Source organism: Rhipicephalus microplus, chromosome 2 (genome assembly GCF_043290135.1).
Source record: "Rhipicephalus microplus isolate Deutch F79 chromosome 2, USDA_Rmic, whole genome shotgun sequence".
Classification (NCBI taxonomy): Eukaryota; Metazoa; Arthropoda; class Arachnida; order Ixodida; family Ixodidae; genus Rhipicephalus; species Rhipicephalus microplus.
Genome location: NC_134701.1, coordinates 293,330,524 through 293,355,720, shown reverse-complemented (window position 1 = coordinate 293,355,720; position 25,197 = coordinate 293,330,524). Strand labels below are relative to the sequence as shown.

Genomic DNA, 25,197 nt, shown 5'->3' with positions numbered 1-25,197 from the left:
AAACCCTTGCCACTTCTCTGCGTAGCCTTCACAAGCCAAATCTCTTCCCCACCCTCTCCAGCATCCGACCATGAGGGGACATGCGCATGACGTGCGCAAACAAGTCTAACCACCGAGCACGCAAACAGCATTGCTTTGTTGACCAGCGTTATTTTGTTGTCTTCTGCCTGTTCCTGCAGGATGGTTTAGAAACGCTGGCTTAGACACGGTAGAGTAGATGAGTACAATGAGTGTGCGAACGCGTAGGAGCGTTCCATGGAGGTCGTCTGCTCAATGCGCTGATCGCGGGGACCCGAACGCATGCAAAACGCTGGCACATCAGCTCCGCATCTCGTAGCACTTTACGGAAATAAAAAATGAAAGAAAAACGTGCAAAAATTTTATTGCATCTCATTATATTCAATAGTGAGTATTACCATTATGTTGTGTATTGATCGTATTTTTATTGTTAATCAAGCTTATTCATTATTACTCACAAATCCGTATACTATTGCTGTATTTTTTGTAATTACCCCATTTATGTAGCCATAGGAGGTCCCCCTGTCAGTTTCTTTGAAACTTTGGGACCTCCTGCTGTAATAACGCTAACCATGTAGCTCAACTGAACTATTTAATAAACTTGACTTGACTTGACTTACTGCAAGTTTTATTTATCTTTTAAAGTAACAAATACATACACTATGCATGTTGTATTAAATAATTTTTTTCTATGTCACGTGGTATACTGTTGACAACGTCAGAGCAGAGTAGTCTACGTAGAGGACCAATGTCATTGCATTGACATGTACAGGGAGCCATTTATACGCCTACGTCATGCCCTCATTCTCTAGGCGTGCGCTGGCAGAGGGGCGGGGGAGCAGCGTTCATCTTGAAATTCGATCCATTTCCGCGGCGGGTGGTGTTGCAAATTTTGGCAGATGTGATCATGAACGCCTCATCTACCCATTGCGCTTGTCAGCTCAAAATTGTCAAACGTGGTGAGTGGCCCTTTAATGTTTAATTTACAATGAAATTCATTTAAGTGAGCTTAGTTAAATCAATGTTTCACATTTTTAATCTACTTGATAGCAGTCTTGCTCATTTTTTTATCTTTTGAAGTGCGATGAAGAATTCTTGCTAGATTATGCACTTTACGAAACCGGGGCTCAGTGGCAAATAGGCGCGGATGCATGAAAAAAAAACTTTAGTTTTTTTTCATGTGGGGTCTGAAGTGGCGAGCACCAAGCTCTAGGACTGAATGAACACAGTAGACATGGTCGAAACGAACTAAAACAACACACATTTATTTAACTACTTTTAGACCGACTATATAACCAGCCGAATTACTACATCAATTGTGACCAACACGCTAAACAACCTGACACAGTATTGCACTACACTCAAAAACTAAAAAACACAAGGACACGCACAAGGCAGCTTCGCAAACGCTTGACTCACCACGAGGGCCCCCGGCAAATGACCTGCAGTGCCGTGCACCAGGGACCCACACAACAGACAACCGTTCGCGCAAACTACCACCCGCCAAAGAGACCTGCTTATCTCTCCTGTGCCGCCACCACATCTTCCCGCCAGGCGTCACTGCTGGCTCCACCGTTCTAACCATGATGATGATGGTGGTGATAAACGCTTGCGAGCACAACGCCACCTACCGCTCTATAATTGTAACTCCTGCACGCAGCTTCTGCGCGAGACACGTGCGACGTGCGCCATAACGCGCAAACAACCTTGCAGGGGGTGTTAGCACCCCACAAACGTTAGCGCTCATCTGGTGGAGCTTTCCTTTTTGTGTGTGTTTCTTACAGTTTTTCAAGTTAATACAATTTTAACTAGCAAAAAGAGAAACAAAAGATGTATGCTTGGGGTGTTTGGCTCTGACAGGGCATTTTTTTTTTCATTGGCACTGCACCTAATTGAGGTACAGCTATAGAAGCAAATGTTCCCTGCATGTCTCACTCTCATTCAAACTCTGTAACATCGTGAGATGAATAACATTCCCTTGAGCAAAATTACTTGAGAAGAACCATGACTTCATTAAGCACAAGCACATACATACCATGTCAACCGAGGACTCAAAGAGGTCGGTAATAAGAGCAAAGCGTCCTGTAGCCACAAATCCACGCAGCGCTGCCATGACCCAGAGGTGCATTGAGGTCATGCCAGGCCAGGCCAAACACTGCAGCAGCCGACGGGATGCTCGCACCAGTGGTTCCACATCAGCAGAGCCACTCAGACTGTTGCTCATGGAGCAGGTGGCCGTCGGCACCAGAGAAGGCGGCAGGAGCTGCACAATCAATAGTTACAGTGATGCGATTGACCGAAGCTACTTTAGCATCCTCAGCTTCCGGAGCAGATAAAACCCCCGCCTCAAAGCAGCATATGAGTTATTTGGAGAAGTTTGCAGTCTCACATTTTCTAATGCAAATGTTGATGTCACAAACATGAAGCAGTTGCACCACGTTTAATGAAATAGATGTATTTTCACCTGAATGCCTATTTCATAAAATTTCAGACGGTGAAATTACCTTACTGCTCATAGTTTATTTTTGCCAAAACCTCAGTTTCTTGACAGTCCAGGAACCATTGGTAACCACAAATTTGCACATAATGCAGTTCATACACTGTAAACAGACCTTTACAGCCACTACAAGCAAGAAAATCATCCTTTTTCTCAAAAAGAACGAGCAGGAAGGGGGTAGTAAGTTTGTTTTGCTTCCCAAGATAGCCTTTTGGTTGGTGTAGGGTAGGGGTCTCAAACGCGACACCCGCAGCTTCACAATAAACAAACTTCTCTGCCTTTGGTAAACAGTATTTGCATTACATTCACACCTATTGCGATAAATACTTTCTTTGTCTAAGCCAGAGAAACAGAAGTGATCTCAAGCAGTTTCACACAATAACCTGGACAGAAAACTGGCGCTGCGATCATTGCACCACCATGAGAATGATAGGAAGTACAGACTTTGGATTAAATGGTGTTAGCTCGCAAAGTGTCTACAAGTCTTTCTCTACAGTTTCAGTTTCGTTTTTAGCACAGCATGGGTAGTGGGCTGTAGTGCAAGGCAATCAAACAAGACATTTGTTGTTCAGAGAGGCTGAACCCCACTGGGGCTCTTGGTTTTCTATGACGTCACAGCTTCACAGGTTGTGTTCGACTATTTTAGCGAAGCGTTGTGCCCTAACCACTGCGCACAGACGTAGTGTCAAATGCCAGTGCAAGACACCACAGAGAGTGCATGTTTTCGTATAAGCACATCTTTGCAAAACTGAACCGACTGCAAAATGACAACTGTGGTAGTTCTCGCCATCTGGCCAAACGACAAAATACAATGCTGCCTCAACACCTGCGAAAACATTTATTAGAAAAGAGAGCAATCAAACAGCTAACAGCTGAAGGTCTTCACAGCCACCGCACATGCCATTCAATGTTCAGCCTTCATCACACCGGTCTTGCAATCCACGCGCGCACACACCTCGCTAGTTCGCCACAAAACTCTTCAAGCAATGTGTCAGCTAATGCTTTTGTAGGCAATCTATGAGGCACGCACACCCCTACGGGGCAGCATGTGCCGTTATTGGGTGGCGATGCATGTGATTCCCACACATTCCGTACCTCAGAAAAAGTTCGTTGCTGGTAGATAATTTCGTTGCATCTCCCAGCATCGTCCTTGCCATTCGTCACCGTCGTTGGCCTTGTTGACGATGTCACCTTCATTGCTGTTGGCGCCGTCTTGGGCACTTTGCCAAAAGCCATAGCGGTCACGGGCGTTGTTGCAGCCGCCACTGCAGCTAGCGTCCACACCTCGTAATTGCACAGGGCGCCGCCGGGCTCGTGCTTCATGCACTTGGTGAAGTGACAACAGCATGTGCCCGGAGTCTTTCTCGCAACGAAAGCCGCAGTGTGCATTACCTGGTTGGCCTTACCGAGCAGTGCGTTGTGGTTACCCGTCTGAGCGGTGACGGCCAGACCACTCACACACAGGTTGCAGATAGGGTAGTTTTTTGCGGTTGCTTCTGCTGTCATCTTTGTGGCTATGTAAGCCACTTTCTTGCGTGCAACGGCCTTTTTAGTGACATCTTCCCTGGCCTCCATAGTCATCACTGCTTCAAGCCTTTTTCGGAAACGGTGTCTCGTCGCCGGCAGCCTCAGAATCTTTCGGTATCTCTGCACAGCCACGCCACTCACTCTCACAACAGTGGCCTGGCCCTTGTCCGCCACACCCAATTTCAAGTAGTCGTTGCAGTTGGAAGGCATGGTCAAAGCCACCACAGCCTCATCTCTGGTACTTTTGTCTTCTGTTGCAGCCAACACTTCTGCGGCATTTTCTAGCTTGTCCTTGGCATGCCGGACCGTGGGCTCCTCGGCCACGTGACTCGTGTCTCCGAATTCTATAACAGAGTCTTCCGTGACACACTTTTTATCCTCGTGTGTGGCCACTGCCAGGGCGTGGTCCACTGATGGCTCCGTAACTTGAGCCTCCCCATCGGCAGCACTGTCATCTCCAGTTTCATCGTCTTGCAATGGTGTTGATTTCTGTCGAAACGAGGGCAGCGGCCATTCGGCATAGTCCGTAGTCGAGACCCTAACGCGCCTCGCAGCACAATAGGTCATGAACTCAGCCCGTCCCATCGCCGCACAGAACACTGCAGAGACTATATTGAGCCATTCCATTATTATCTGGAGGAGTCGTTCCAGCGCCGCATCCATCTTGCTTGCCAGATGTGGCCACTTATACCCCTTGGGCGCCACTTGTCTTAGTTCTCACTGTCTGGCCAAACGACAGAATACAACGCTGCCCCAACACTTGCGAAAACATGTATTAGCAAGGGGAACAATCAAACAGTTAACGGCTAAAGGTCTTCACGGCCACCGCACATGCTTCAACGTTCAGCATTCCCCACGCCAGTCCGTTACCAACTCCCCAAGCAATGTGTCAGCTAGTGCTTTTGTAGACAATCTGTGGGACGTGCGCACCCCTACTGCACAGCACATGTTGTTATCGAGTGGCAATGCACGTGATTCCCACATAGCATAGCTAAGTAGATGCACCTTCAGGCTCTTCTGATGCGACAAAATGAGAGGTGGTAATATTAGGGGCAGGCCGCAAAGCGGATGACAGCATGCAGTAGTCAGAAAAAGTGGCGTATAATGTAAAAGGAACAGATAAATTTAATCTCTTGTTCTGCAAGGACTGTGACACAGTAGATTCTATCATCTGTGAGCGCCAGCGTTTTCACACCGCCAAAAGCCAACACATTGCCCATCAATTGACCCGACTTCCTAACGCGGCAGCAATGTGGTCCTGTGAAGGCACCCATCTACCAGAGGCACTGCTGACTGCGGAGCACGTGATGAAGATAGTGTGACGTGAACTCAGAACTATCTCTCCTGCTTCCAAGTGCTCTCATTCCTGTGATTCACGCTCGGAAATGGTACCACTAGAGCATGCCATTGTCCGTCTTTCTAATATTGGCCTAGACTCTGTGCACTGCCACTCCCTTCCAACCGATTGACCGTGGTCCGAGACTTTCGTCCACCCAAGGCCAGGAGCTCCCCTGCATTCCCACTGAGTGCAGCACTGCTGACAACCGGTTCATTTGCTTCAACTGCCATCGTATTGGCCACGTGACTCTATATTGCAACAGCAAGTGGTATTGACATCAGGCATCCTGTAAATCCAACCCTCGCCCAGAGACAAATTATGGTCAATTCCAACCTCACCATTAGTCGCCTCAGTTCACCAGCTGCTCCCGTGCCTTACCGTCGCTCACCATCACCGCATGATCACCAGTCCCACTCACCGCTATCTTGTCACCCATCATATTGTTCACCCCAATCCTGCCATCTTGCATCGCCTACTTCCCACCAGTCTTCGGAAAACTAGATGATACAGCAATATTGTTAAGGTTGTCCATGAACATGTTCGAATAAGGCTGATTGATTGATTGATTGATATGTGGGGTTTAACGTCCCAGTTCGAATAAGGCTATTCACCGATGCTTGTGTCTTGTTTAAAGAAACTATTACCCTGAATGATTAACGATTTCCAAATCCCTGCCTTACTTATGTTTTTCAATGAAATAACCAATGGGATATAAAACAGTGTACATGCTCTTCGGACTCACATACTGAGAAAGGTCAGTGAATACAAGTACCTTGGCATAACGATAACAAAGAACTTAAGTTGGAACATGCATGTACCCGACACTTGCACATTATCTTTCTGTAAATTATGCTTTCTTAAGTACAAACTTTGTTCAGCCCTGCCATCGGTAAAGTTGTTAGTCTATACAGTCAATCCCTGATATATCAAAATAGGATATATCGAATTATTGGCTATATCAAACAGTTGAGAAATCTCCTCGAATTTCCCATGCAAAAGTGTGGGACCGGTGCACCCGCCATATCAAATGCTGCGCCGCGCCGAAGCTCAGAAAGTGCATTTTTTTTAGCAAATATTCATCCATTTTCCGCCCCATTCTAACAAGTTCTGATCCTTTTTTGCGCCCAGGTCACGAAAAAGAGATGTTATTTCCTCGCGCTGATCTGGTTTGTTGTACGACACTTGCCAGTGCACCAGTATGCTTCATGCGTGATCTGCAGGTCTTAACACATGGGCGAAGTGTATTTAAAAAAGACCGATTGCCGAGAACACCGAAATCAGAATGCGAAGTGACTCTGCAATTTTGTTGCAATGTTCGAACTCCCTACCTTGTTTGTTAGTGCACAATGGCATGCGATGAGCATGCGATCATGAAAAGCATGGCCCTCGAGATGTGCAGTGTTTTTGATTTTATCGATATTGCCTACATGTCCATGATAAGAATGCAGTGTTGCTTTTTGAACCTAGAGTACTTATTGCCTCGTTCCTAATAAATCCTCATTTCGGAGTTGAACTGAACATTTTTGACCCGCACCGTAATGATAAAAAGTCACAGTTTCGTCAAAAAGTTAGGGCAATGAATGCCAGTAGCAACATATCCAAATGTTTTACGAAGCAAGGCTAGCATTTTTAGGAGCAATACTAATTGCAGTAGACATGCGCTTGCCAAGTAATCAAGTGTCCTGCAGTGTGGTCATAGTAGATGTCCACAACAAGGCTCGTGCATAGTGACGGCGTTGACGAGAAGCACCTCCCATGGGCAGTGCAAGCTGGTACTCATTGAGTTTCTCACAATCATACCTAGAAGAAAATCTGGCGATGGTGAGCTGCTGGATGCAAGGGAATGCCGGGATACGTGAGCTTTGAACTTGACTCGGATTTGTATACCTCAAAGACACGTCTGGCTTCACGGTAAAATGATTGATTTCTTACTAAAAGAGCATGTAATGAGCTACTTATTTTTGTCATTGCACAGAAACGTGTTGTATTTTAGAACCGTCTACGCTGATGTGCAATTGTACAAAGTGTAAGAAGTAACCACCGGCTACAAAACTTAGCAGACAGACGACAAAGCGAGCGTTCTTTCTGCCGCAATTATGTCGTCTATTTCTTGCCTTCGCCGTTTGGTAGTGTCGTCAAAGTGAGTGGACTTTTATTATAGAATATAATATGCGTCAATGAGATCCGCATATAAACGTTTTGTTTTAGGGAAGCTTTATTTAAGCAGTCATATTCGCTTTTGAGCTGAAGCCTCGCTCAACACCTGCTAACACAAGCGTCGCAGACACATATGCCATCATTCCCAGCGCTTCAACATCGCTCCTTTAGAAATTCGCATAGACGGCGGCGCCACACTTCCCTCTAGATATATGTAAGAAACTCTCTCCTGGTACTAAAAGCTGTACGTAGCGTGTCGCCGCTGGTGGTAGTTTGTTGTGTGTAAAGCGCATCTATATGTGAACAGCCGCTCCAGGTACGCTTTTGAAACCATTTTTTTCTTGTTGAGAGCGCAGCCCATAGAAGCGCCTGTCTGCTGCAAGGGCAAGAGCCACGCGCTGATCGCTGCCGCGACAACTATAAGCTCTCCCCCTTCCCGTCTTGTTCGCTCATGAGATAAGAGCCCACGCAGATGACCTCAGCCGGAAAGGCAATGTTCGCAAAGAGGAGGCTAGCGCATCCTTCCCTGTGTGTGTGTATGTATATACACACACATATACGTGAATGACGAAGGTGGTGTGACGGCAACAACCTGCCGTGACCGTCCATATGCAATAAAATTAGGACTGGCGCTAGGAGCGACGTCAAGTAAAGCACTGTCATAAACATTTTTTGCAGGCCAGGTGACTACTTCGGGTGCTTCATGACGGCTGACAACCGCGTGCAGTGCCTCAGTGATTCCTGCGACTTACCAGCGTTTCCGGGCACCATCTCGGACAGTGAGCGACTTCATTGGTGCAGATGACAACGTAGCAGTTTCTGACTGCATCGATGCTGAGATCATGGTTGCCATTGCCACGGAAGTGGAGCCGTACAGTTATGAATATGCCACCACCTTCACTGCCACCGCTAACCAACCTTTTGCCGTGCTACAAAGCTTGCATAAGCCTTCTGCATCAATCAATGTGGTCGAAAGAGGTGAATTCACTTATTTGAACGAATCGTTATGTTAGCGCTTGTAACGATTTCCGAGGGCTGAAATGCTTTAATTTAGGCCCTAAATGCGCATATTTTTAGTTTGAATGATCGATATATCAAAATACTTAGCGATCCCCTTCGAGTTCAATATATCTTGGATCAACTGTAATACCATTATAAGACCTACTCTCAAGAATGCATACTTAATTTAGGACACTAACACTAAAAAAACATTCATGCCATTAATATTACTCAACATAAGTATATCTGACTTATCTTCTCTAAGTGCCCGATGACAGACTTGCTGACAGCTATCATACACGACTACAATGATTTATCTTCTCCAAGTGCCGGATGACAGACTTCCTGACAGCTATCATGCAAAAAAATAATTTAGGACTTCAACTTCCCAGAAAAATTGATGCTATAGTTTTTTTTTTTTTTTTCATTTCAAAACGATTGCCCCTACAGGCGTCTCCATTCATCCGATTTTTGAAGTCATGACCAGCTAGAAATCGCCATGATGAATTGATAACACGAGTTCAAGCACGTACTAACACATCTAAATTCTTCTTTTTAGCCTCAAACCATTACAGCCCGGAATGCTCTGTCATTCGAATCATTACCAAACATTCGCTTATTCCACTCTATTACATCATTACTAGGGCTCTGTGTTCACGGTTTTATCCGAAAAAATCCGATCATGATACGAAGGTAAAATGTTTGACAATTCAAATTTATCCGATAAACTCCAATATCAAGGGGCAATATGATATGGTTCTGTTCTTTATTGAAAGGGCAAGTTTCAAATGCTCATTTATACAGCTTCCGGTTTGGGACATTTAATGTTTACCATGTGTCAACACTGTCTCGAAGACTGAAGCCAATGCACATTTCATAACAGCATTGTTGCGCACGATGCAAGAGACGACGCGTCAAGGAATGTAGGCGCACTAAAAGCGTGCAATGGCATCTTGATATACGGTCCCCAGGAAACAGCGGTGCTAGGACACCTAGACAACATCAAATATAAGGGCGCCGGGCTTCACCGCCTGCTGTCGCCACTGCCCTCCTCAAGAAATTTCACTGAAGTGGATTGCAGTCATAGTATTGGGTGCATGTGATTTGTCTGCTTTCTCGAGCACGCGCATGTGAGAGAGAACAGTTTCAGACAGCCTCGACAGTGAGGGCCGAGCGTGGACAGACTGCTCCCGGAAACCTTCGCATGCTCACATGACATATTTCTAGGGCACATCAAGTGAAAGCTTTGCGGCGACTACGTAAAAACATATAGTGATTTCTAAGAGTTGACATCCTTTGAAGGAGTCATTGTTTATAAGCTTTGCCGTGTGACAGCATTACCAACGGCAAGGACGAAGTGAGAAGTGCAGAGCATTCATGATCACAGTACCACGTCCATATGAAGAAGCACCACGCACACACAGGTGAGATCTTGCTGACGTGTTGATGCTTTAAATTAACAGCTGCATGAGAGTGAATACAGCATGCTTCATACCGTTTCATGAAGTTTCATCATCCACACTTACTTTTATGCCCGACTCTAAACAGACTTCCTTAGATGGAGTCTGATCTGTTCACATTATTTTTTATTCCTATCTCATGGGCAACTCACCACAGCTAAGGAATAATGCATCACTCGGGCCCGCTCAAGAAGAGAAGATGCAAATGACATCCATCATCAGTTTTGCTATGCACTCTGTCATGGTAGGATTCCACTGCACCAGGCAGATGGGTATCTTGGCAGCGTTTTTTGAAGCAAGTGTCCAGCAGCCTGAATGATGCCAGGTAGTGACCAACTATATTAGAAATACCTACATGCGGTCAGTGACAAAGACTTTGCGACATTAAGCTCTTTGATGAAAGACGGGCCCACTTCCATCAACATCGGTGAGTCACCGGAACTTCGTGGAAGCAAGGCCATGCCATTGCTTGCAACATTCTACGATGACGGGCTTCCCTGACATAGAATCTCCATGATCGACTAGCAAATAGTGCTGCAGTATAAGCCAGTATCAAATGGAATGATGATACAAACAGCCCTACAGAAGGTTGGAAACACCTTAGGCGATGTAGCTGTACTGTGCTCTGACTCAGTTTCCAACCTGCAGGAACTCCACAGGAACTTGTAACTCTCCAACCCTGAATTCACGCCGCTGCACTTCAAAGATGTGTGCCACCTACGGAAGAAAGCTCTGGAAGGTAGAAGAAAAGCTCACTGAACATAGGTCATGATTTTATTGAGCACTTTCCTGCCATGTTAAAATTGTCGCACGCGCTGCGCCAACAGTTTAATTTTTTGTGCTTGACCTTAAGTATGACCGTCAAGTCGCAGAAAACGGCATGTCCGTCGAGGTGGTTTTCTTTTTATGAAGCTCTAGTAGATATTTTGGACAAATGGCATGCCATTTTGTCTTTCTTGAGAAGCGACAAATCCAAGGGGACGAAGTGTGAGAAGCTCAGGAGTCTTATTCCATCGCCTAAAGCTGCGCACGACTTGCTCATCAAGATCAGGTTTCTGAAGACCAATGAGCATGCCATAACCATGTGGCTGTAGCATGGCTGAGTCACTCTTACTCAACCAGCCATTTTGTCAAAATCACGTGACCCGCTACGTCACCATTCTTTCCTATATCTGCTTCGTTTCAACCGCAATAAACGTTGTTCATCCCTCGACTGTAGGCCGACTTACATGGTGGCAACGGTGCCGAGCTAAAATGGCCACGCCGCCAGCCCTTTTGCTGTCAACGATCTTGCCGCCGCCAAAGTCGTTGGATACACCAGGCAACACCTGGCTTGCAAGAAAAACTTGGAAGAGTGAGTTCACGCTATTTTCTAGTGCTACCCAGTTCACAAAACAAGCGAAAGAAGCACAAGCAGCTACGTTGCTAGATTTATTCGCGTAAACCTCGCACTTGCATAAATCTTGCACCCTCACATCGCCCAACAAAAATACGATTTTTTTTTCTCGAGTAATTATCGCACTCCCGAAATCTACCGCAATAATGTCATCTACTCGTTCCATCTCGTTCCATCTACTCGTTCCAGCAGTTGATGACGATAGCTCGTGCCATCTGCGCCATCTCATAAGCATCAAGCGTACTATTATTGCACGGAGATTCAATCCAATCTAAGCCAAGCCAAAGCGGCAAGTGCACGTTGCGGTGTGTTTTGTATGTTGTGTCAGTAATCTTGTCACGTTATGGGCGGTACTGAAGCTACACGGCTTCTTTAAAGTTGAAAGTTATTGATCATGCACTAAACAACGGCAACAGGGCCACTGGTAGGCCCTTCGGAGTCTACGAGTTTTGTGTTCGCTACTGGTGACGACAGCTGAAAGCCACCAAGACGCGTTGGGCCTGCCGTGTGCATAAGACTGGGATTGATGGTAAACTGTATTTGTGATAAGATTAGTTTGCCGTTCCGGCGCCCAGGGGCGTCAATGTCGCAAGGAAATAAATACGGCGCACATGACCAGCCGGTCAGTGTGGAACAACCGCCAACGTACGTGTGTGTGATTCGGTCCAGCGATCGGCATGGCCCAGGACTATCCGGTTATCACAAGTGGCAACGAGGTCGACTGACGAACCGGACGGGCACAGCACAATCACACGTCGTCATGCCTGTCGTCGGGAAGCTGGATCCGTTCGACCCGAGTACATCGGAGTGGGCGGAATACCGTGAGCGGGCCGAGCTGTACTTCATCGCGAACGAAATTTTGAGCGACAAGCAGACAGCCGTATTTTTGACATGCTGCGGTCCAGAGACTTATTCTCTGCTACGAGGCCTCCTAGCACCAAGCAGGCCCGCTCATGCAGGACTGACCGAAATTTTTACCACACTTGGCAAGCACTACGCCCCTCGCGTATCAGAAGTAGTGGCAAGTTTCAAGTTTTTCTCAAGACATCGAAAAGAGGCCGCCATTTAACAACACAGAATTCAAAGACTTTTTATGTAGGCTCTGCAATATCCACCTCTGCCGGCTCTGCCTTCTGCACAAACTATACCATAATTTCCCGTCGCAACGCAACACCGTTCTTCTATCTCCCACCCGTTCATCGCGTCGCCTCTTTAACTCCCTATGTTTACAGCACTTACATGGTTCAACTAACGCTTTCAATAAATCATTTTTACCTACTGCCATTGAAGACTGGAACAACCTGCCTGAATCCATAGTGCACGAACAAAACCCCTTAAAACTTAAACAGCTAATCCGAAATCACTTGATATGTTAGTTAATTTACAATTGTTGCCGTTTTCTTCCATGTATATATATATATTTTTCCTTCTGTTGACATTGTTTTTTATCATGTAGTTCACTTTCGATTATGCTTTGTACCATTGACAATCATGCATCTGTTGATTTGTGTTTTTTCCTCCCACTTATGTAATACCCCGCAAGGGGCCTTTAAGGGTTCAATAAATGATGACGATGATAACGTCAAACCCATATCATCCACGCTCAAACAGTATGACTAAGAGGGCAGAGCAAGAAGCCAAGAAACTATTAAAAAAGTGCTCTCTCAAAACCCCAGATTTCCACATGGCTCTGATTGAATGGCGTAATACACCGCGAGATTCTGTTTTGAAATCCCACCGTGCACAGACTGATGGGAAGGCAGACGAGGACCCTACTGCCCATACCCACAAGCCACCTGGTGCCGGAGACTGTGCCCGACCGAGCCGTCCATAACAGTCACCAGAAAATTAGCCAACGCCAGAGGATCCATTACAATCGCCGCTCCAGGAACCTGCCACCCCCCCTGTCACCTGGCCAGAGGGCAATTACATACGATACCTACGTAAAGACCTTAACACCAGCGGTCTTTCTCAGGCCAGCTGAGACGCCCCGCTCTGTGGTGGTGAAGACTGAGGGGGGCCAGGAAATTAGATGTACTCGCGAGTATCTGCGAGACGCACCTACACATACCGAAGAGAGTCTTCGTGACGAGTCCGAACGACTAGACGACGCGCAGCCCGCTCAAGAGCTACATAAAAGCACAAGGACACGCCGGGAGCCTTGCTGCTACCCACAACCAGAAAGAGCTGTGTAATTAACTTCTTCCCCAAGAAAAGGGAGATGTAGCATGGGTGAGTCACTCTGACGTAACCAGCCATTTCGTCTAAATAACGTCTAAATTCGTCTAAATTCTTCCCTATATCTGCCTCGTTCCGACCGCAATAAACGTTGTTCACCACCCCACTGCAGGCTCGCTCACAGTGGCGACTACTGCGCACAGTCCTGCGCAGCCTCCGTCTCGCCACTGACTAGCCCGAAGTGACACGACCACTTACTGGAACACGCTTCTGATAAAAGACAGCGCCACCGCAATTTTGCCAGACGCTTACGTCACCACTGCCGGCTATAAAACCCAAGCTGCCAAGCTCAGTGCTCACACCGCTGCTGCTATCCAGTTAATAAACGTTACGTTTTATGTTAAGGATGCATCTTTCTCTCGACACAGCATCCCACATCTGCTGACCCAGAAAACGATCTAACGGCACGATCGTGGCAGACCGAGAAGCCCTCACTGCTCTGCGCCTACAAAAGCAACAGCTCCAACAGGAACTGCAGTCCCAGAAACCGCAGCCTTATTGCAACGCCTCCAAAACAAAGGCCGCACCTGCCGGCCCTGCTGAGGACGTCAGAGTTCCTCCAGAAGCCATCGCGCACACTGCTTCCTGGCATGTTGCTGTCAAGCTTCCGCCGTTTTGGGTGGTTTCCCCAGAACTCTGGTTTGCCCAGGTCGAAGCCCAGTTTTCTTCGGCGCACATCATGCAAGAAGGTACCCACTACGATTACATCGTCGCCTACCTGGACGCAAGTTGCACCAACGAGGTTCTGGATATACTTGCCAACCCACCAATGACCAACCTGTACGGACACCTGAAGACTGCACTCATCCGCCACTTGTCACTCTCGGAAAAACAGAAGATACGACAACTGCAGTCCGCAGAGCTTGCTGAGTGCAAAGCTTTACAGCTCCTGCGACACAAGCATGCGCTCGCGAGCAACATGGTTCAGAATTTTTTCCTGTGATCACTTTGGCTCCAACGACTCTTGCCGTTAACCCATGCTATTCTGCAGGCTCAGGTCAGGTTACCTCTGGACGAACTTGCGGAGATTGCTGATCGCGTCGTCGAGGCCTCCTTGCCACTGTTGTCGCCCACCATCCAGGCTGTCACCGCACCGCTGAACATCACAGAGCTCACGACATCAGTATAAGCAACAGTATCAACGACATCAGCAGTATCAACGACATTGATCGATGGTTCTCCTCCATTCAGCATCACTTGAGTGAACATCTTGCCGTGCAGCAGCGCCGCCATTCACAAAGCCGTGGCCGTGACACTACCCTACTGCAGCAGCATGCTGAGCACGGCTGATGCGACTACCATCGCCACTTTGGTGACAGGGCCCGGCAATGTCAACCACCCTCCTCCGCCAATGGCAAACACCAACGGCAGCTGGTGGAGATGACTGCAAGCTGCCAATGTGGAGGCCGCCGCCTATTTGTCACCGACGAAGTCACAAAGCAGCGGTTCCTTGTCGATAGCGGTTCCAACATGTGCTGGTACCCCCGATCCCACCTTCAAGGTCCTTGCCGACCGACATCTTTCGAGCTCAGTGCAGCGAACTAGTCCACAATCAAGATGTATGGCCCGCTGCAACTGCACATCCAGCACAAGAATTTAAGCCGTGACCTACACTGGAACTTTGTCATCGCCGACGTCGCCGAACCAGTCATCGGCTCGGACCTTCTGGCTTACTAAAACCTCCTTCCAGACTGCCGCCACGACCAGCTCATCGACCTGACAACGGGGCATTCCACACCGGGCCAGCGAACAACCGCCCAACAGCCAAGCATCAAGGTACTCAGTGTCACAATCACTCGCTGTACCATGACATCCTCGTGGAGTTTCCTGGCTTGACGCGTCCCAGCAGACTACCACGCAAAGTGCAGCACACCACCGTTCACTACATTCGAAATCGAGCTGGCTTGAGGCCATCCAGGTTGTCAGTCTCGGTCTTCGCACCACCTTCATGCCAAACATCCTCGCTACACTAGCGCAGCTCGTCTACGGAGAACCACTCCATCTCCCAGGTAAATTTCTCGCAGCTCTGCCATCCAAAACTATGACATCAGACCCCAACGACTTCGTCGCCCGGCTCCGACGCACAATCGCCGCCTTACGCCCATTGCGAGCCGCCCACTACAGCAAGCCTACACCTTTTGTGTTCAAGGAGCTGGCATCAAACACCCACGTGTTCCTACGCGACGACACCGTCTGCTGACCCTTCCAGCCACCCTGTAGCAGGCCTTACCTAGTAGTGCATCGTGACGACAAGAACTTCACTCTGTGCCTGAATGGGAATGACGTCTACATCTCGATTTACCGACTGAAGCCCGCATACATCACCGCGAACGAAGCGGGCGGCACCATTCCTCCCTCAGGCATCCTTCCACATCCACCGACGTCGCAGGCCGCTCCTTTCACGACACGATCAGGACATCTGGTATGCCTCCCAAATTTTTACAGACCCCGAGGGCTCTGCACTCCGCTGGTGTTGGGGGGGTGATGTGGCGACCACTGGACCACTGCACACAGTCCTGCGCAGCTTCCGTCTCACCACTGATTAGTGCGGCGTGACACTTACTGGAACACGCTAAAAGACACCGCCAGCGCAGTTTACCGGAGGCTTATGTCACCACTGCCGGCTACAACACCCAAGCTGCCAAGTTCAGTGCTCACTTCGTTTATCTAACCTTCGAACACAGCGTCAGCATGCTTGCACCACTGATGCTATTTAGTTAATAAACATAGTTACATTTTATGTTGGGAATGCCTCCTCTCAGCACGGCATCCCACAAGCTCAATGATTAAGGAACTTGAGCCAGAGAGTACCCTTTACACCAAGCTTGTACCTTACTGAAAGTTCGTTTGCATGCACTCATCAGTGAATGGTGGGATTCAACAGAGGTCTTCGCATAAGATTTCACAAGTCCGTTGGACCTCCTTAATAAAAATCCACACTAAACGAGTGTCGCAGACCTGAACAGATACTGTGGAGACAGATGTGGAGACAGACATCTGAGAGGAACCTGTGTGATCCAGAACACCAAAAAATCATTTTGGTACTGTGTTCAAACTGTGATCCCAAATGTGAGGCATGAGCTTCTCTGCGTCTTTGAAGCCTGTGCACCTATTTTTCAATTAGCCCTTCATGAAACTGACTTGAGTCGGCTCCCGAGTGATTTTGCAAACTATCAGTGCTATGAAATATGCAACATTGTCGAACCCCCGTCGTTTTGGAGCCTTTACAATGTCGAGTGGCCAGTGCTTTCTCGCTGCGTGCTGAGTCTTCTCGTGCTTCCCGTTTCAAGCATTCGCGTTATTGGATTTACAACCTCGTTCGCAAATTTAAAAGTTTGGACATTAGCTCTCGTCTTTGCTGCCACTACGCCGGCTTGCACAAGCTCAGCAAACCTTTGTCGTCATTGTTTTCCCAGCTGTGAACATAAACATCGCATCACGCGCACTGCTCTTAGATCGGTGCTCGAGTACAATCTTTTCGACGCTCGATCTTCATGTTGTCTGGAATAAACTTCCGCAACATGCCGAACCGTAGACTAAGCCCAATCAGCATTTGTTGCTTTTCAGTAGCAGTTGCGAGCAATCAAGGTTGCTCTTTGGTACGGAATAAACACAACTCTTTGCGATGGATCTACTTAAAAAGAGGGTAAGGGCGGCGCTTGTAACATTTGAATGGTGATTCGACATTCGATTGCAACGTCTTTGAATGTGCGGTGTAAGACCAAGAAATAAACATTTGCTAATATTCAGCCGACAAAATTTCAGTTGTGATAATGCGCATAATGTAGGTGACCTGAAACGTAATCCGCAAAATTTAGGGGTGGCACTTTCTTTTATTAGTTTATTTTAATTATTTTTTTTTGCGATTCATTTCGTCAGTAACGCAGGTCTTATGATGCTAATTTTTGGAAATTTCAATGCTTGTAAGCACCCCGCATCGCATGCCTCAATTTAGAGACATGCGAGACTCAAGACGTTTTGGGCTAATGTAGCCTATGATGAAGGCTGGTTCAACTGCAGTGCTGATATTCGTGACTTCGGTGAATCATTTTATCAGCGGTCTATGCTGTGCTTGGAAATAAAATTTTCAGAAATTTTACCCCACATAATAGCCACCCCCCGAACTTGGCGCCAGATCTTCTGGGAAAAAAAAGGGGGGGGGGGGGGCATCTATTATGCGAGTAAATACGGTAATTCGATATATCCGAGATCAATATATGTACTTAAAATATACTACAGTCAAGGGCAATGATGGTAAAAACAACGTAATTTCATCTCCCACCTGAACATAATAGCGCATCACAGTTTTGATAAACTTAAAGATTTGGCAAAGTACCAAAACTAAAATTTTGCTATTTCTCCTAGGCCATGCATACAAATTAGCATGTGGTCATCAAACTGGAACCTGAGCTATGTCATGCCACACTTCAATTGATCCGAAATATTGATTGCACGCTGAGTCGGCAATGACAGAGATGTTGCTGCTGAGATGATAAAATTATTGGCATCCAGATTACCGGTCAGCAACAAAAAAGAATGGGCACCTTATGAAGGAAGACGACTTACATGATGCTTCGATACTCTTGTTTGCAATTGTTTCATTGGCTGTGTGTTTCTCTTTTTTTTTGTATTCAGTGCAGTATTCTGTTCCAGACTTTAATACTGTTTAGATCACAATCAGATTATCTTGGTTCTAAAACAAACCTTGCATTAATTTGTTTTTTTACTGCACAAGTACTGCCTTTGGAATTGCATTCTTTAGCATGTATGCCCTGTTGTAGTATGACACCTGTCAAATGGAAATTTTTCATTTACCACCATAATGCGATTACCACTTCAACTTTTTACAGGGCTATGAAGTAGTCAAGCTGTTCTAACGGCAGCTTTGCATCACTGACTTTTTTTTTATCTTCCCAGAATGAAAATAAACTTGGTTTTATTTGATGTTGCATGAGCTAACACATAAAAATCAGATGGTACCAGCTGTATGTGTGTAGCCCTTCTGCCTGGATGTCCCAGCTCATGTATTGCCGGCTTTATATGGTAGCACTCACGTGATAGGTTTGCTTTGCTTGCTGCTACGCAGCCAATTCCAGATTTAGTGTACATGGAATGAGTGTTCTAGATCAGAGAACGATGTGCTCGGTAGTTGACACGTCAGAAATAATAATAACTGTGTCTACATGTACAGACAATTTATGCAGCTACCACCACATACCACCACATAAAGAACCAACAAAGCTCACCTCCACAACTGCAGCCAAGGGAGGTGAAAATTGGTCCTCGCTGTTGGTGAGAATGGTGGAGACCACGTCTAGTGTCTTGCGCAGTGCCACCTCAGACAAAGTCCAGAGAGACTGCAGAGAGTTTTGCAACTGGTACATTGAAGAACTCTGACAACCCTCAAATGACACTCACTGAGTGACACAGGTGTATATAAGGTCACCTAGAAATATCATTAAACATCTCAAAAACCAGCCAGCAGGACTGTGATAAGGTGAATGCCACTACCAGCAGTGCAAGAACGCCAGCCGTTCACGTACCTTGATGAAGTGGGCCACAGTGTTGATTTCCTTGATGTAGGGCTTAAGGTCCTCTGCTCGAGTTGGGCAAGGAGCAGCCACCACACAGTGAGTGAGAACTGAGCACAGTTTTCCCAGCTGGTCCTTCTGCAAATAGTCGCACAGGGTATGCCAACTACCCCTATACGGACGGAGTTCTTAGGGTGGACACAGCTCAAGTGGGCGGAACATGCCCTCCAATGTGCCACTGCTAAATACATGATATAAAGATAAGAGGGAAATAGAAACCCTAGAAACAAAGTACTCTGAAAGTAAATTATTCCATATAGTTTTTACTCTACTTTTAACAAACATGTGAAAGCTGGCATAGATTTCTGGTTGTGCGGAATACATCTGTAAAGTTTTTAGTAGTTTTCAGCAATTGCATTATTGTTATTAGGTGTTACTACTTTTCGAATTTGTGCTTAGTTTGCTTTGTTGCATACTATTTGAGCTAATGCTGTTGAATGCAGCCACTACCGTTTTGCATAAAAGTAGCCATGGGCCATAGTCAAGCTTTCTTTTTGGAGAGCAGCTTTTACCAACAGCTGTTTTTCATCAATGTACTGATGGAAAATACACATTACATCATTATTATTAATAGTAGTAGTATTATCATCATCTCCAGCACCACCACCACCACCACCACTATTATTATTATTATTATTATTATTATTATTATTATTATTATTATTATTATTATTATAATAACTGACCTCCGTGACAGCCAGGGCACAGCTCCTGCCATTGTGTCACGTGCCCTGCTACTAGTAAATATGGCATTGAAGAAGAAATCAACAAAAAAATGAGGCAGGGCTTATGACGTAGATGCAACATGCGCTAAAATATAAAAAAAATTATTGTTATTTGTGAATGCTGGCCAAGGCAGTGGAATAGCTACCGGATTGGTGGTACGGCTTCCTCGTGGTGCCACAACATTTCATTTGGGTGTGTTAAGATAATATCGAACACAAAGTCCTGGTCAACATCTCAAAACAATGGCTTCAAACTTCATTTTTCAAAAAAAAAAAAAAAAGCTTTGTGTAGCTGAAAAAAATATATTGTCACGTGGTCGTGATGTTGACAAAGGCAGTAGACTGTATGTCCAAGATTAAACTGTTCATTTGGCCAAACTTGTGGTCAGTAAACGGCAAGTCAGATTATAGCGATACACACTGACACTTATGAACAGAGTGTCAACCGTCGATCAACTGATCCGCAGCAAGGCATGTCGACATATATACATGCGGCGTTGAATATTCGATCATTATCCTTACAGTGGTCGTGTTTGTTCTAGAATCAACTCAGCTGTTCACTTTTGCGTGTTCTACACTAAGAAATGATAACAAGGCAGTCTCAAATACTCTCAGACATTCTGGAGCGATTTTCACAAGGCACTATAGCACGTGCGATAGGCCAACAAAATGAAACACAGAAAGAAAGGAGCATACATGGCAATTTGCAACTGCCGAAAACCCTAAGTGTGCTGGCAGCACTGGCTGAAAAAACAAAGATGGCTGGTTTAACAGCATTGAGTTTCCTGAATATACACTAGAGAGAACTCTGGAGCTAGTGTCTATAGGAGTTGCAACGCATGCCGTTTAAGAGAGCATGGGAATATGGGTATTACATGGATTTGCCTTGTCTTCGTACTTTATGTTTGTTCTGGTGTTGCATGGCTTGAAGCTGCTTTGTCACGATGCAACAATCGGCAAAATGTTCGGAAGTTGCACTTCATCACCCTAATCTTATAGGCTTACCACTTCAAACAGGGTCATGAAGTGAAAAACGGTTTGTTCTTTCCTTCAAATCAAAAGCAAAATACAGCAATAAATGAAGCCACAAGTGCAATTCACCGCCCGCAAAGCACGAAAACTAGGAAAATCCATGTCGTACCTATAATTTCAGTGGTTGCTGAACGATCGCAATGCCAGTGTCCCCTTTAGGTAACTTTAGAAAACTCTATGCCTAACAGGGTCAACACGAAACTTTCAAATCAAATCAAATCAAATCAAATCACCATGGTTTTCGCCATGGTTTCGATTGGCTCTGTGCTAAAGTTTCTTCATTGTGGTGTCGGATGGCGTTGCTTCATTGAAGGCAAAAGGTACTAGGCCGCGGACTGCCTCATTCTGATCAGTATAAACGATTTCATTGGCGAAACAGCAGAAATAGTTGCGCTTTGCACGCAAACATCGAGTCACTTCGGCAAACGGCATCCTGTTTACTTCAAGTTGATGAACCTGTCTAACGAGTCCTAAGTTGAAGATGGCAGCTGCTCCTGTGCAGTCTCTCCGAAAAGTGCTAACAGTTTTGCGCTGTGTTGCTACACTGCTACAGGTCTTATTAGTTTTTGAAGTAACTACACTGCGACTCGTGCTGCGGATTGCATGTATCTCGTTGAGTTCCGTTGTGCCGTTCACTTGATTACATTACGGAGCCATGCCTGGGCCAGTGTATCTTGAGATCAGTCAAATTGTAGTTTCGATTGTAATAGGAGTGCTCCTTTCTTTACATTTGCTAATCCATGCTATTAGGTATTTAATGAATAAGGTCGTGTGCTTTTGAACACTCTCTTGTTCGTGTTGGCAATAGCTGATGTTCAAAGCAGATATATGCACGGACATGCTGTATATACACCCGAGCATGCACACGCACGACCTTCATGCGTGCGTTTATGTGCATGTATACACACACATGTGGAATCAAAAATTGTCGAGGGGAAAGATTGCAGCAGCTTAATTTGAGAATGGGTAACATTAGGACTTACACTGAAAACAAGCATATGCGAAAAATACTGTCCCACACGTAACGCAACAAATTTCCTCAAGCGCTTGCTTGTATAAACGAAACTATACTCCGTGCATAGAGAAGACAGAATATTGATAAAAATGCACACAAGCCAAATAATAATGTACTCAGTGAGGAGAATTAAGTCATCACAAGCAAATTGATTAAACGAACTACCGTATTGTCCGTCACCTTCTTTCCAATGCATAAGTTTCTAATTTGCGCCGTTTTCCGTTGCGCGTCGCCTGCATCCTTCAGGAAATGATAGAACGATACGTTGCCATCTATCCACCACGATGCCACACATTAAGACACCCTGCAATGGTCTCTGTACATCATTTTTTCTTTTTCAGGCTCATGCATGTGGCATAGCGAAAAGAAAGGAACTGTGCTGCCACGTCTCAACACGCGCAACAAGGTCACATGTATCCGTTCAAGGTTGGCACTGTTAGCGCCATTGGAGTCACGAATAAACAGTAGAACCCAGATTTTACTACTTAAGGGGACCACACAGAACTGTCATTTAATCCGGGCGTCATGTGATCGAAAAACTGAATACAGGCAGAGACTCTCAGCCTTGCCCAAAAATGGGTACAGATCGCCTGAATAAGGCGACAGTACGGCGCTGTGCTTCCCCAAGGAAGGCAGATTAAATTATTTTTGAAAATGGCAGCTAATAGTGGCACTACATAGCGGAAGGAAACGTGAGCAAATCTTTATTCTCAACTTGAAAATGTCGACTCTAACGCACACCTTTCTCTCTATAAGGCGAGTCCGAAAACTGCCTGCGCATGAAACGAAACCAAAACTGCTTGGGAACAGTCTATGAGCCAGACAGTGTCATCGGCTTCACATAATGGCAACAGAACATGACTTTGCATAGGATGCCTTCATCCATACCTTCGTGCGCGCATGAGCTGCGCACATTATAATTTGTTGCCTGGTGAAGTGAGACTGGTGATATCCAGCTGTCATTTTAAACATTCACGTAAAGCAAAAGTTATATTGTCTGATGAAAATAGCAACGTCGCTGTGCGTACTCGAGGCCTGTGAAAGTGAGTGCAAAAAACAAAGGCAGAAGATCAGCTGTATATTGCCACATTCCCTCCTCAAGTTTTGTTATCACCCGATTTCGCTGTCAGTGTTTCTCGACCCAAACCATGCCTACAGTGTTCGAGAAGCTTCAAGGCTGCATTTGATAATTTTGTTAAGATTAAGCCCACTTCATGAACACTGCAGATTATTCTGGAACGGTCACCGCTAGCGATAACACAGGAATATTCGATGTCAAGTGTACGAATGCCGATGCGCTTCGCCACTTATCAGTTGATCGACCGCCCACGCTCTGTTCGCTGCTATCAGTGCCAGTGGGCATCACTGTAATCTGACCTTCAGTTTAGGGGCCACAAGTTCGGCCGAATAAACAGTTTCATTTTCAAGATGAAACTGCTTATTCGGTCTCCTTTCTTCGTCCACATCACGACCCAGTGACAATATTTATCAAGAAATGTTTCCATGAACCGAAAACATAAAACTTTTTGGGTCTCAAAGATGAGCTTTCCAGCCACCATAAGCTACTTCATGTGGATATAGCCTGTCTAGATAACGACCCCGAATACCACGTGATCGCATGAACTGCCAGAAGAATAAATTATCCATTCTAAGAAGACAGTTTAGGTCACTCTACTTTTCTAATCGTCAACCTAGGCGAACGCACGTTCACATGTCGCACTTGCACAAACATTTGGTTCGCATTTCAATTCAATCACAGTGCTTATTCTCCTTACAGAGGCTACGGCATCCAATTTTCAACCATACTCTGTATTCAATGGGCTGATCCTCATGCGCTCACAGACAAGCTGGTGAAATTTTAGCGCATTTGGTCGTGCCGTAATATTATAATAGAATATTTTTATAAATGAGCGAGCGGCCTGAGAGTCATACAACACTAACGTGCTCGATAGCTGTGATGAAACAAGCCATTTGCCGGGCAAGCTGCGGCACGGTATGCATTCCGGAGGACAATTATGTTCCGTGGTCAGCTGAGCTTGCAATCGAGCTTTTTCTGTATTGTTCAACTTGCAACTGCAGCTAAATGACCTTTAATGGTTGAAACAATGCCACTGCATCGTCCATGTAGCACTATTACTTGCAGCAAACAACCTTTGTCAATCTGTCTAAGGTCGAAAAGTGTTCTGTAGATGTGCAACGTGTATGCTGTTTGCCACTACAAACATTTATTAAAATTCCTCGCAAGCAGTGCCATCGTTAAGTGTCACACTGGCTAATTTCTACCAGAACCAAATGCAATCAACAGAGTTAAAGCGAAGATTCGGCCAAAATGTATATGGCATAGTGAATTGTGGGCTGGTTGGTTAGACATGTGACATAGAAGAGCAAAAGCTTAGAGGAAAAAGAAGATCACTTAGAAGAAAGACACTTAACTTGCAACTGAGTTTATTTCGAAAGGCACCTCACCACAAAAACGTATGCACAGGCACACCAGATGGTCACTCGACCAAAAAACAAATATATGGATAACAAACTACGATAACATGAAGTTTAATCAGTTTAGAAGCTTAACTGCTTTGAAGAAAGTTTATTTCTCTCAAAGCCACGTTCACCAAAGGGGCACTGATGCACGCTTCTGCAGTAATCTTAATCTGTTTCTCCACTACGACCTCACTCACGCCTGCCCTTTGCTCCACCCACGACGTCTGCCTCCTCAAAAAGTGCATTGCAGCCACAAGTGTTACTATGCGCAGAAAGATGCGCCCCATTATTAAGAGCCTTCACTCTAGCTGCATACTCTTTAAGTCTATCATTAAGGCATCGGCCCGTTTGGCCGATGTAAGCTTAACTACAACTGAGTGGTATCTTATATATACTGTGACGACGCGAGATTGACGAGCACACAAAGCGCCTCAAACAAATACGGTTTATCGATCGCAGGAAACAGACTGCAACGACTTTTTCGTCTTTTACCCTAAGCCAAAGACACTCACGCTCCTTCGTTGTCCTCACCACTGGCACATACGCGCGTCATTATTCCCCCTTTAAAAAAAACATCGTCCCGATGTTAAACGTTTGAGAAGCAATGCGAAACCAAAACTGCACAGTTAGTCACTGAAAGTTAGGCTTCATTCGAAGCACATGGACAATTTCTGGTGAATGTCTGCGCCGCTTTGAACACTGCACGCCGTCCGGAACAACCT

General features: G+C 45.9%; 1 protein-coding gene and 1 long non-coding RNA gene across 5 annotated transcripts in view; one reads left to right on the top strand and one right to left on the bottom strand.

Annotated features, from left to right (window-relative positions):
* The window catches only part of DUBAI (Deubiquitinating apoptotic inhibitor), a 119,898-nt gene that overhangs the window by 49,979 nt on the left and 44,722 nt on the right, over positions 1 to 25,197 (bottom strand). For all 4 annotated transcript variants that reach the window (XM_075882271.1, XM_075882270.1, XM_037429349.2 and 1 more), the window contains exons 4-6: positions 19,175 to 19,300; positions 18,878 to 18,988; positions 2,054 to 2,281 (exon numbers count right to left, since the gene is read on the bottom strand). In XM_075882271.1, the coding sequence (XP_075738386.1) occupies positions 2,054 to 2,281; positions 18,878 to 18,988; positions 19,175 to 19,300 (465 nt within the window). The remainder of the gene's footprint in view (positions 1 to 2,053; positions 2,282 to 18,877; positions 18,989 to 19,174; positions 19,301 to 25,197) is intronic.
* LOC142782929 (uncharacterized) overlaps positions 8,296 to 25,197 on the top strand; it is a 59,704-nt gene continuing 42,802 nt past the window's right edge. The window contains exon 1 of the long non-coding RNA XR_012888411.1: positions 8,296 to 8,516. This is a non-coding gene — a long non-coding RNA (uncharacterized LOC142782929). The remainder of the gene's footprint in view (positions 8,517 to 25,197) is intronic.